Source organism: Ailuropoda melanoleuca, chromosome 4, assembly GCF_002007445.2.
Source record: "Ailuropoda melanoleuca isolate Jingjing chromosome 4, ASM200744v2, whole genome shotgun sequence".
Lineage (NCBI taxonomy): Eukaryota > Metazoa > Chordata > Mammalia > Carnivora > Ursidae > Ailuropoda > Ailuropoda melanoleuca.
Window position 1 is genome coordinate 10,413,266 of NC_048221.1, and position 13,840 is coordinate 10,427,105.

At 40.4% G+C, this 13,840-nt stretch overlaps 1 protein-coding gene across 1 annotated transcript; it reads right to left on the reverse strand.

Moving 5' to 3' along the window:
* Window positions 1–10,495: 10,495 nt before the first annotated feature.
* LOC117801739 (olfactory receptor 7A17-like) lies at window positions 10,496–13,276 on the reverse strand. The gene is made up of 2 exons (XM_034657173.1): window positions 12,361–13,276; window positions 10,496–10,656 (listed from the first exon to the last, which is right to left on the reverse strand). Exons 1-2 carry the CDS (start codon window positions 13,274–13,276, stop codon window positions 10,496–10,498), a joined length of 1,077 nt encoding a protein of 358 aa, XP_034513064.1.
* Between the last annotated feature and the right edge of the window lie 564 nt (window positions 13,277–13,840).

Genomic DNA, 13,840 nt, shown 5'->3' on the forward strand with positions numbered 1-13,840 from the left:
ACTTCAAGGAAAGAAGCAAAATGCATGACTAATTCTAACACAAACTTGTATTAGTCACAGATTTTAATGCTCATTTTTAAATTTTGTAGTCTAGAAGTTCATTTTAATATGTTGTGCATGCATCTGTTCCCCTTCAATGAATCCCATATATCAGGAGAGTAATGGATTTTTCTTCCAATCCCTTTTTTCCCCAAAAGGCCATGTATTATTCAGTTTTAATAAAAACATTATTCCCAATTTCAGACATATAAATTGAGTATTGGCAATGTTTTAGGAATTCTATAGGCAAGGACTATAAGGTGCTAGAGAAAAAAAAAATCCCTATCACTCAATGACGGAGAAAGAATAATTAACAAATAAGAAAATTAATTACATTTCTCATGGTGGAAGGTGGTAATATGAAGAAAAGGCAAACAGGGATAAAGCAGAGAGTGAATGGGGCATGTTATTTTCATGAGTATGGAGGCCAATTCTGCAGACAAGGTGACATTGGAACACAGACCTCAAGTAGGAGATGGCGGCAGATCAAGGATTATGGGACGTGTTTCCCAGCAGAGGGAATGGCCAGTGCAAAGGCCCCAAGGAAGGCACTTGTTTCCAAGGTTCAAGTCAAAGAAGCAAAGCCAGTGCTTCAGGGGAATGAGCAGGAGGGAGACTGAGGAGAGACACTCTCAGGCATGCTGAGGAGGGAAATGGGAGCAGAGGCTCCCTGTGAACCCTCAAGGCACAAGGACTTTCCTGTCCACACTGCCTCTCCCACTGCATTCATCATATTGCAAAGGCATCCCATGAATTGAAGAAAATCCCCTTCTTAGTGGCCTCTCTTGATTGTGTTCTGGCCTCTGTGTTGTGTCACCTTGGGATTTATGAGTCCTGGCACCTGTTGTGGGGACTTCTCACACTCTAAAGTCACACACACACAGGACACCGTGGCCCCCTGTGTGTGTTATTCCCTTGTCTTTCTCAGCCCCTGCCATCTTGATTATACCAGGAACGGATCTAATCCAAGTAACCAGATCACCGATCTTTCCCCTGTGAAGTGCAGACATGCCAATTCTTAAGCCTCCCATGGATAAATAATATATATATATTTCTTAATATATTAAGATAGTATATAATCTAATATTATATATTATGTAATCTTATTATATTATATTATATATTATATTATCTTAATATATATATTAAGTAATATATATTAATAGTGTACACCACCTGAAATGAGAAAACGGACTAACCAACACTTCACAAAAGGAAATATACACAATACAACAAAAGTTGGGCATTTTTATATCCAAAATAGAAGACTTATTTTTCCTGTATCTCCTTCATCATTATTTGGCTGATTCATTTCTGTGGTGTCTGATAGGAGATGAGGTTAGCCCCTTTCTCCCTTTTCTTATGTGACATCTCTTACTGACATTCTTGGGCTTTGTGTATTGATCTCTCCTTTGACAAACCCATTGGGCACACTAATCCTCATTCTGGATTTCATCCAATGTGCAAAGGCATTCCCAGACATTGGTCTATAAATCCTGCCCACACCATGATAATTTTATCTTTTTGTACTCAGTAATTTGCTTCATATCATTCTGTCTGCGGACATCATATCATACACACATTTATTTCATTGTGCTCTGTCCTCACTGATAGGGTTCATGATTCAAAATTGCGGGGACTTTGTTTTCTTTGTTCACTTGTTTTTTTCACTAAGTTATGTGGATTTATGTGTTTCATATAAAAAGACCTACAATATGAGAAGTTACAGAATAAAAAGTATGAAGGGATCACAAAACCAGGTTAAAATGTAAAATGAGTAGTTTCAAAACACCTGTCCTAGGCGAATTTGTATGAAAAACCAAAATGAACTGTAATAGGATATAAAATTGCAATCATTAATGATATCAACATGGATTAATAATTAAATTGCCAAAGTCATAAACACAAAAGAATATAACATATAATGTTCCTAGAACTCTAGAGTTTTTTTGTTAAATGAATTAGAAATTAGGTCTCAATGTATAAGGACATTTACAACATGGCAAGATTGTATTTCAATTTCATCAGAAAAGGTTGAATTATTAAATAAATGATGGCATAAAGGACATCTATCTGGAAGAATTATGAAGTCCATCAGAACTTACAAAAATAAAGATAATAACTTAATTAAGCAAACCAAAAAACATAGGGATCCCTCACTCTGAGCTAAGTTGAATTGGCTCTCAGGTGATGACAGGTCAATGTTCTTGGCTTCCATTCTCTCTGACCCTGTCATCCATGGTCCACTGGGGTGTTGGACTCACCTGGCTGGGGTGTCTGACAGAAAGGTGTCCCGTGGAAGTCTGAATTCCTCCGTGGACAGCAGATGATATGGCCTAAAGCTCTGTCCTCAGCCAAGACAGCAAGAAGGAGTGAAACATAGGCCCCCAGTCAGAATTAGGTCTTGGAACAAACAGACAAGAAGCATGGCCCTTCCCATCCAAGGTTGCACAGGCTGACGACTGGAGATGAAGAGGTATTTTTAGCTCCCTGTATCTGCTCATTAGGCGCATTTCCCTCTTGTGACTCCAGCTTCTATGCACATGATTCCCAAGTGGAAAAGTTCTCTGGACAGAAAGGATGTTTTCTTAATGAATCTTGGTTCCCAAAAAGACTAGGTTAGAGGTCATGCGAATCCAGCATTTTTTTTTTTACCTCTTTCCCTTGACCCCTTTTCCTTGTTCTCTTCTTGTTCTGTGAATTTCCTAGCATCTTACATAAACCTCAGCTCAAAGCTATAATTTTTTCTAAGTCTAAAACCCAGTAACCTGCCTGGGGCCCCTGGATGGCTCAGTTGGTTAAACAACTGTCTACAGCTCAGGTCATGATCCCAGGATCCTGGTATTGAGTCCCACATCTGGCTCCCCCTGCTCTGCGGGGAGACTGCTTCTCCCTTTCCCTCTGCCTGCCACTCTGCCTGCTTGTGTGCTCTCTCTCTCTGTCAAATAAATAAATAATTTAAAAAATCTTAAAAAAATAAAATAAATAAAGCCCAGTAACCTGCCTGGATTAGGTCTCTATCTTCAAAGCATTGACTTCTGGTGGGGACCCAGCCCTGCTACCTCCACACAAGGTCTGTTCTTCTCAAGAAGGCGGAGAAGTGGGTTCTTCTGATAAAAAACCTTGGCCACTACACACTTGGTTTCAGGAGATGTTTGTTGCTACAATTAGGAATTTCTTACCTTATACAAGTTAAGAGCTGCCATGTAGCTCTTTGTCATAAAATGATTGTTCTTTTTAACAAGTGTGTTTAGACCTTTTCATGTATTATACCATGACCTTCACATCTCATATGGATTGTTTATTTTAATTTTTATAAACATCTTATCCACGAGAAAGTACATTTATGAACTCCACGCTTGGTGCTGTCTGGTGACCTGTCCACATTTAATGTCCAAGTATGTGGTGGCCTTGAGTGTCATTCTGTCAGGATGCTTCTACTCCTCAAGCTCTGGGGGATTGGTTCTCAACCAGAAATGAGCTCACCACTGGGGACATCTGGCAATGTCTGAAGGGGTGATGCAAAGCACCTATAATCCACCTAAAATCCACAATTTTGTTATCCTGCCACAAATGAAAACCATAAACACTGAGAAATCCATCCAGACCAGCATCTCTCCAACTTCGGTGTGCCTGTGAATGTGCACGGATCCCAGGACAAATGTAGAATCTGATCACAGGTCCCTGGGTGCCCCAGAGAGTCTGCATTTCTAACAAGCTCCAGGTGATGTTAATGTCTTCGTGTTAGGAGTTAGTTGGGCAGTTAGGTAGTCTGGGCCAGGGTCTCCAACAAAAAAATAAATAAAACATGGAGTCAAGAACAGCTAAAATAAAATAGCACTGAGATCCGGTTCTGCAGCTTAGACAAGACCTCACTGACATTCCGCTTTGCAGCCCTTGAAGAAATGACTTCTTCAAAAAGTCCTAAATAAGACAATTAACTACAAAGCATTTGTCAATTTCATGCGTAAGGACCACTCAGGCCATTTGCCCCCAGATGATAGCAAAAAAAAAAGACCCATCTTTTGGGTTTTCAATACAGAGTATCATATCATCTTCAAAGAGTGAGAATTTGACTGCTTCTTTGCAGATTCGGATGTCTTTCATTTCTTTTTGTTGTCTGATTCCTGAGGCTTGTACTTCTAGTGCTGTGTGAACAACAGCAGTGACAGTGCACATCTCTAACGTGTTCCTGACCTTAGGGGAAAATGTGTCAGTTTTTCCCAATTGAGCATGATATTAACTGTGGGCTTTTTGTATATGGCTTTCATGATATTGAGGAATGTTCCCTCTATCCTTACACTGTGAAGAGTTTTAATCAATAAAGAATGCTGTACTTTTTATTATGTTCAGTCAGCCACTGTATAGTACATCATTAGTTTTAGGTGTAGTGGTCAATGATTCATTAGCTGTGTATAACACCCATTTGTGTCGGCATGGATGGAACTGGAGGGGATTATGCTGAGTGAAATAAGTGAAGCAGAGAAAGACCAAAAAATTAAAGAAAGATGGTAGACCACACACACAAAATAAATACCTGTAATTACAAACTACATACAAATGAATTGTTTCAGAATGTGAAAAAGTATTATTAGAGCCTGGGAGGGTTCATGCCTCTCAAGAAATAAAAAATATTTTCATCTGAAAAAAAAAGAATGCTATATTTTGTCAAATGCATTTTCTGCACCTATTGAGAGGATCATATGGTTATTTTCCTATCGTTTATTAGTACACTGATCACATTTATTTGCAGATGTTCAACCACCCTTGCCACCCAGGAATAAATCTCACTTGTTTGAGGTGAAAAATCTTTTTAATGTGCTGTTGGAGTCTACGGGCTAGTATCTTGGTGAGAATTTTTGCATCCAGGATAATCAGGGATATTGGTCTGTAATCCAGTTTGTAGGTTCTTTGTTCAGGTTTTGGGATCATGGTAATGTTGGACTCAAGAAAGAGTTTGGAATTTTTCCTTCCATTTCTATTTTTTGAAACAGCTTCAGAAGAATAGGTAATGGTTCTTTAGATGTTTGGTAGAATTCCCCTGGGAAGCCTTCCAGCCCTGGACTCCCACTTGCTGGGAGATTTTTGATTATTGCTTCAATCTCCTTGCTGCTTATGGGATTTTCAGGTTTTCTATTTCTTCCTGTTTTAGTTTTGGTAGTTTATATGTGTCTAAGGATGCATCCATCTCCAATTCCTAAAACTCATACAGGAATTCAGCAAAGTGGCAGGATACAAAATCAATGCACAGAAATCAGTTTCATTTCTATACACTAACAATGAGACAGAAGATAGAGGCATTAAGGAGTCGATCCCATTTACAGTTGCACCAAAAACCATAAGATACCTAGGAATAAACCTAACCTACAAAGTAAAGAATCTGTACTCAAAAAACTGTAGAACACTCATGAAAGAAATTGAGGAAGACACAACCAAATGGTTAAACATTACATGCTCATGGATTGGAAGAATACATATTGTTACAATGTCTATGCTACCTTGAGTAATTTGTACATTCAATGCAATCCCTATCAAAAAACCAATTTTTTTTTACAGAGCTGGAACAAATAATCCTCAAATTTGTATGGAAGTAGAAAAGATCCTGAGCAGCCAGAGGAATGTTGAAAAAGAAAACCAAAGCCAGAGGCATCACAATGCCTGGCTTCAAGCTGTATTCCAACACTACAATCATCAAGACAGCATGGTACTGGAACAAAAACACACAAAGATCAATGGAACAGAATAGAGAACCCAGAAATGGGCTCACCTCTATGGTCAACTAATCTTCAACAAAACAAGAAAGAATATCCTATGGAAAAAAGACAGTCTCTTCAATATCGGTGTTGGGAAAATTGGACAGCCACATGCAGAAGAGTGAAATTGGACCATTTTCTTACACCATATGCAAAAATAGATTCTAAATGGATGAAAGACCTCAATGTGAGTCAGGAATCTATCCAAATTCCAGAGAACAACACAGGCAGTAACCACTTCGACCTCAGCCACAGCAACTTCTTGCAAGACACATCCCTGAAGACAAGGGAAACAAAAGCAAAAATGAACTTTTGGGACTTCATCAAGATAAAAAGCTTCTGCACAGAAAAGGAGACACTCAACAAAATTAAAAGGCAACCTACAGAATGGGAGAAGATACTTGCAAATCACTACATAGAAAGGGCTGGTATCCAAGTTCTATAAAGAACTTATCATACTCAACACCCAAAAAACATATACTCCTGTCAAGAAATGGGCAAAAGACATGAACACACACTTCTCAAAAGAAGACCTGCAAATGGCTAACAGGCACATGAAAAAATGCTCCGCATCTCTTGTCATTAGGGAAGTACAGATCAAAACCACAATGAGATATTTCCCCACACTGGTCAGAATTGCTGAAATTAATAAATCATGAAACACCAGATGTTGGCAAGGATGTGGAGAAAGGGGAACCCTCTTACACTGTTGGTGGGAATGCAAAGTGGTGCAGCCACTCTGGAAGACAGTATTGAAGTTCCTCAAAAACTTGAAAATATAGCTACCCTATGATCTGACAATTGTACTACTAGGGATTTACCCCAAAGATACAAATGTAGTGATCTGAAGGGGCACCTGTACCCAGTGTCTATAGCAGCAATGTCCACAATAGCCAAACTATGGAAAGAGCCCAGATGTCCATTGACAGATGCATGGATAAAGAAGATGTGGTACATATATACAATGGAATACTGCTCAGCCATCAAAAAAATTAGTTCTTGCCATTTACAATGACGTGGATGGAACTAGAGAGTATTATTCTTTTTTTTTAAAAGATTTTATTTATTTGACAGAGATAGAGACAGCCAGAGAGAGAGAGGGAACACAAGCAGAGGGAGTGGGAGAGGAAGAAGCAGGCTCATAGCGGAGGAGCCTGATGTGGGGCTTGATCCCACAATGCAGGGATCACGCCCTGAGCCGAAGGCAGATGCTTAACCGCTGTGCCACCCAGGCGCCCCATAGAGAGTATTATTCTAAGCCAATATCTCAATCAGAGAATGACAGTTATCATATGATCTCACTCATACGTGGAACTTAAGACTCAGAACAGGAAGAGTAGAGGAAAGGAAGGAAAAATAAAACAAGATGAAATCAGAGAGAGAGACAAACCATGAGAGACTAANGGCTCAGAACAGGAAGAGTAGAGGAAAGGAAGGAAAAACAAGATGAAATCAGAGAGGGAGACAAACCATGAGAGACTCTTAAGTATAAGAAACAAACTGAAGGCTGCTGGAGAGGAGGTGGTTGGGTATTGGGGTAACTGGTTGATGGACATTAAGATGGGCTTGTGATGTAATGAGCACGGGGTTTTTTAGAAGACTGATGAATGACTGAACTCTACCTCTGAAACTAATAATACATTTTATGTTAATTAATTGAATTTAAAGAAAATAAAATTTAAAGAATAAAAACTCCAAATTCTAGTATATGCTATATGCATTCTGGTGATACTAAGATAGTACTTCAGAAAAGGAAATGAGTTGGAGAGAGAAAGAGAGATTGAGAGAGAGCAATTGATGTTTTCCTTTCCAACTAAGGGTAATTTTCAACAAATGTGGTTTTTGATTCAGAGTGACCTAGGTTCAAATGCTTTTTTGGATACTTATTAATTGTGTGGTGTTGGGTAGCTTAGTTAAAATTGCTGAATGTACTTCTATAACTGCAAAATTAGGAAAAGAATGTCTCCCTCTGTCGGGGGTGGGGGAGGGAGAGGAGATACAAGGACCTGGAACATTGTAAGTTCTTGATAAATATTGCCTGCATTTTATCTCATTCCATTAATGATGTAGGCTTATTGTGGGCACTGTGAGAAGAAAGGAATGACCATGAATTAAAATGCAGACTTTTGGAGGTCCTGGGTGACTCAGTCATCTAAGCATCTGACTCTTGATTTTGGCTCAAGTTATAATCTCAGGGTCCTGAGAATGAGTTCTGTGTTGGGAGTGGAACCTTCTTAAGTTTCTCCCTCTCCCTCTGTCTTTCCCACCGTGCTTGTTCACATGGACCCACTCCCTCTCTCTACCTCATAAATAGATAGATAAATAAATAAATACATACATACATAAATACATAAATAAATAAATAATATGTTAAAAAAGAACATTATCATAGAGACAATAACCTAATAGGTAGACAGACACATGACCAAGGCCTGATTGGCATGACTCACCACACCCTGATTACATAAGATAGTTCTGCAGAAGAGCTCATAAAAACCGCTAAACTTAGAAACTCTGCAGCCCAGCCTCTTGGGCTCCCCCTCTCTCTGGGAGCTTTATACTGTTGCTCAATAAACTTTGCTTTGCTGCTTACCACTCCTCGTCTAGTCTACCTTTTCATTCTTGAAAGTGATGTGACCAAGAACTGCAGGGAACTAAGGGAATAGAGATCCTGTAACACTGGTGTGTGGACCACTTTTGATTAACAAAGCTGTGATCCTGCATTAGAGGTAGGTATAGGGAGTTTTAGGTATTTGTCACCAAGTATTGTCATTGCACAGAATTTTGAAAAAATAGTATATTCACTCATTCTTCCAGCTGTGTAAACTCCGTGTTTATTGTTTTCATAACTGAACAGAATAATGCACTTATGATAAAGACTTTGTAGTAGGCAGAAGAAGGCCCTCCCAAATATGCCCACATCCTAATCCCCAGGGCCTTTACTGTGTTATTTGTTACACCAAAGAAGGGTTCAGGTAGCAGGTTGTACAGGGTTGCTAATCAGCTGCGTTAACATACAAAGCTTAGCTGTCATTGTCCGGGTGGGACAAAGGTAATCACACAGTCTTCCAAATGTTGACAAGGGAGACAAAAGGGTTGGTGTCAGAGAGACTTTGAAAATGCTACCCTGCTGTCTCTGACGGTGGAGGAAGAGCCAGGAGCCTAGGAATCAGGTGGCCAGCAAGAGAGACTGGAATTGAAAAGAAAACAGATTCTCCCTTGAGCCTCTAGAAGGAACTCAACCCTGCAGACATCTTGCTATTAGTCTGATGAGACTCCTTCCAAGCTTCTGACTCCAGAACTGAAAGAGCACATATGTATTTGTTTTAAGCAACTAGTGTGGGGATATTTTACCGCTGCAGGAGGAATCCGTATGGACATAGTCAATAAAATTATTTGAAGCAACAGAGCTTAAGCCTCTCAATTCACTTATCAGTTTCCCTTGGAAAAAGGAGTTTTGCATTTAAGGAACCCAAATAAATAGAAAAAGAGAATTGAGTCAATTTGGAGATATTCTGCCTCATCAGCTGGTATAGTGAATTCCTCGTGGCATGTGTGGTCTGACACTGAGGCCTTTGAAGCAGTGACATGGGAAAGGAACTTATGAACAAATTAAGGTTACCCATTTTAATTTACAATTTTGTGTGTATATTTATGCATCTTTTTATTTCATGTTGATTCAACTATTCATTTTTTTTTCACAAACACTACACTGGAATATTTTCTTTGGAGTAAAATTAATTTCCTTGCATTTCATTATTTTCTTGCAACATTCATATGAAGTTATTTTTAGTATTCCACACTGCTTTCTGAAATAAGGAAAGAAACCCAGGGATCTGACATTTTTAACAATTACCCAACAAAGCAGATAAAGATTATGTTACAGCCTCTAATTAGACAGAAATGGAAACTTGCACCATGTGCTCTTCACTTTTGTGTAGCTCCTTTAAATAATNTCACAACTGCCCCATACAACACCATTGCTGAGCCCTAGAAATACAACATAGAGATTCACTCCTGACTCCAGACCCATGGAGCCCAGCAGAGATCAGAAATGCTTCCCAGAATACAATGCCATTTCATTGTAAAGGAATTATTCATAAGGAGAACAAAGACAAGAGAAACTGTAGCTAAAAGTCAATCTCCTTACAACCTGCAGCCCCTGATAAAACCCTGAGACATGCAGAGTGTGACACTCCTCCAGGAACTCATGGCTGCTTTAATGTAGATGTTTTATCAGAGACCAAAAGCAATGTTATCTTGACAATAGTCCAACCTCCAAGGTCCTGTAAATGTCAGGTACTGAAATTCCCTAGAGATTTACATTATCTCCAGCCCCTCCCTNTACATTATCTCCAGCCCCTTCTGCCACAAAATCCAAAGTACAGAATCAGACGGCTCACAATCCTGGTGCACCTCTCTGCCCACAGGTCCTGTCCCTGTGCTAAAGTAAAAGCACCTTTGTGCACCGTAAAATGTCTCAAGAATTCTTTCTTGACCTTTGCACTTGGCCACGCACATGATAGGGGTGTCCCATTTGACAAGGACAGCTTGTTATACACCATAGGTGACTGACACAGTAATCCAAGTGAACAGATCTGAGGCAGTTGAAACAAGGGCTACATTTTATTTGTGGCACATGATCTGACAAATGAGGACAGCAGTCATGATCGTTCTGTTACTCAAGTTTCTTTCCACTGACTTTATGAACAAGTGACTGGATGTGGGCTCCCTTCTGAGTCACTGGGAGAGTTTGAAGGACATGCATGTTTGTGCAGAAGAACTGGTGATTCTGAACCACACGACCAGCAGGACATCAGCTCTCCTGTGAAGTGTCCTCTGATCACACAGGTAGAAGAGATTTCTGAGCAGGAAGGAGGCACAGAATGGATGATACTGATACTGTTCATTCACCATCCTTTAGCATTTGTGACAAATATTAGGAAAAGGGAGATATTTTGTGGAACAATAGAGTCATAATAGCAGGTAACATTGGCAGTTTTCAAGTAGAAACAGGAAGATAATTCAGTGATGAAACACACAAGACACTAACCGACCCTTCAACTCAATAAATAAATAAACCACCTCAGTTGTGGACACCAATCTTCCATGCTTCAATAAACAGAAGGAAAGTGTGAACTTTGACGGGAAAGAAGAAAAAATGAAAAAAGGAATATTTTGTTCAGTAACAAAATGAATGGAATTTTACTTCATTTTATTTATGGTCATCTTGACACTAAGAACATATCAGGTCCATCTGTTTATTCAAATTTGCCTTTCCATAGACTCCACTGGGAGAGAAATGTTTGCTCATCAGTGTTTGTTGGTGGCTACCATAGTCTTTCTGGACACTGAGCTGAATCACAGAATAAACCCATGGGACCAGTCAGGAAATACAGGAGAATGTTTATAGAGTAAGTGCCTGACTTTAATTTTTAATTTCTGAGGCATCCATTTCATAGACAGCCATGTTGAACAAACACATTGTCAGGTGTGGGACACTATTACCAGATAAGCCCTGAGACTGCCCCAGCCATGAAGTACCTCTTCAGAAAGCCCTGGGTCACCTCCTTATGGACACATGAGTGACCCTGCTTTTCCCTTCAGCACTCAAATTCTACTCATATGTAATTGTCCTACAAAATGTGAAACCCACAAATCCTTAACCACTCCAGCCATGCTCCCCAGTAAAGACAGATCCCTCTGCACCACTCTCTTTCTCCCTCTCAACATCTCTCTCACCCTTCTGAGACCTCCCTGAATGGTCTTTGGGATCCCCTTTGCCCTCCAGGACCTGTGAAGAATAAACCTGGTTGTGTTAGAATTCTCTTATTGGTGCTGCTGAGGCCTGTCTTGCAGTGACAGTGAGAACCCAAGGGCTGGTGCAGGCACAGCAGAGACTCTGGTCAGGGAAGCATCTGTGGGAATGTCCACAAGCACAGGGGCACAGGGGGTGCCCGGGCTTTCCTAGCCTGAGGATCCCTGTCAGGAGAATGAGACTTAACCAGAACAGAGTTAGAGTCCACATTCTCAGGAAGAGGAATGAGGACAGATATGAAAAAGGCTGACAGACTCAAGGTAAAACTATTGTTTTGTATTTTCATCTACAAACATGTTACGGGAGGCCAGTGGCCAAGTGTAGATTCTTCCACATGAAAAATATAACTCATGATTATACTTTTGGGAAATCAGGGGGAAATTTACTTGGCATGGTATAATTCACTTGAAATGAAATTATTTTTAAGAAATCCACTTGGCCTATTAAGATACAGGAGTTTCTAGCCATTTTTGACCAAGGTTGGGGAAAATATTGGAAGTATAAGAAAATATATAAATGGGAAACTGTGTGTATATCAGACAGAGCAGAAGCTTAATAAAGTGAGTTACTGAAATGTATGGAGAAGTTGAATTCAAACAAATGGAAATTCCAGGAAATAAGTAGAAGGAGCAGATTCCACTTTCACGGCCTGTTGGGAGAATGGCAGTTCCTCACTCTGAGGCTGTGAGCCCTACAATCATGGGCAGTTCTTTAGCCCCAGGACCATTGGCACATACATCATTGGAACACCAACGATTCTTTTCAGAGCCCTCTTTATGTCTTTGTTCCTCAGGCTGTAGATGAAGGGGTTCAGCATGGGCGTGACCACCGTGTACATCACCGAGGCCACTGCACTTGCGTGGGAGCTCTGGGTATCAGCAGAGCTAAGGTACACTCCTAGGACTGTACAATAAAATAAGGAGACAACTGAGAGGTGAGATGCACAGGTGGAAAATGATTTGTACTTGCCCTGAGCTGACGATATTCCACATATGGAGGAAACAATCTTGGAGTAAGAGTAAAGGACCCCAGCCATGGGAGGACAACCCAGCACCACAATTCCAAAATACATCACCATGTCATTAACAAAGGCGTCAGAACAGGCATGGCCAACCACCTGATTGAGTTCACAGAAAAAGTGGGGGATTTCCATGCCTGTGCAGAAGGACAGCCGCAACAGCATTAAGCTCTGTAATAAGGAATTCAGAACACTGATGACCCAGGACACCAGAACCAGCAGTCCACACAGTTGGCAGTTCATGATGACTGTGTAGTGCAGGGGGTGACAGATGGCCACGAAGCGGTCATAAGCCATCACCGTCAGGAGTAAATTCTCCACTAATCCAAACACACTGAAAAAGAAAATCTGGCTGATACAGCCTGTGTATGTTATGGTTTTGCCCTGAACCTGGATGTTCCACAGCATCTTGGGGACGGTGGTGGAGGTGAAACAGATGTCTATAAAGGACAGGTTGGCCAGGAAGAAGTACATGGGGGTGTGGAGGTGGGAGTCAGAGCTGACGGCCAGGATGAGGAGCAGGTTTCCAAACACAGTGATCAGGTACATGGAGAGGAAAAGCCCAAATAAGAGGGGGTACACCTCTGTTTCCTCTGATAATCCCAGAAGAACAAACTCTGAAACTTGTGTATCATTACCTGGTTCCATCTTGTCGACATGACTACCAGGGAAGATAAAATAAATAAATAAATAAAATACTAATTTTCAACAAATGGACTTCATTTATTTATTTTTACCTTCTTTTTCATTATTTGGGTTTCTATCTAAATTTCAGTTAATTTTTTTAAAGATTTTATTTATGTCTTTGAGAAAGACGGTAAGAAAGGGAGAATGAGATGGAGGAGAGTCAGAGAGAGAAGCAGACTCCCCACTGAACAGGGAACCTGATATGCCACTGGATCCTGGGACTCTGGGATCATGACCTTAGCCAAAGACAGATGCTTAACCATCTGAGCCACCCAGGCACCCTAAATTCCAGTTAGTTAACATGAAGTATAATAGCCTTTTCAAGTGTGCGATATACAGTGATTCAGTACACCCATACAACACCTGGTGCTCAGCACAGGTGCTCTCCTCGATACCCATCAACCATTTCCCCATCCCCCACCATCTCCTCTGGTAACCAGCAGTGTGTTCCCTGTAGTTAAGACTCTGTTTCTTTGTTTAACCCCCCTCTTTTTTCCCCTTTGCTACTTCTCTTGTTTCTTAAAT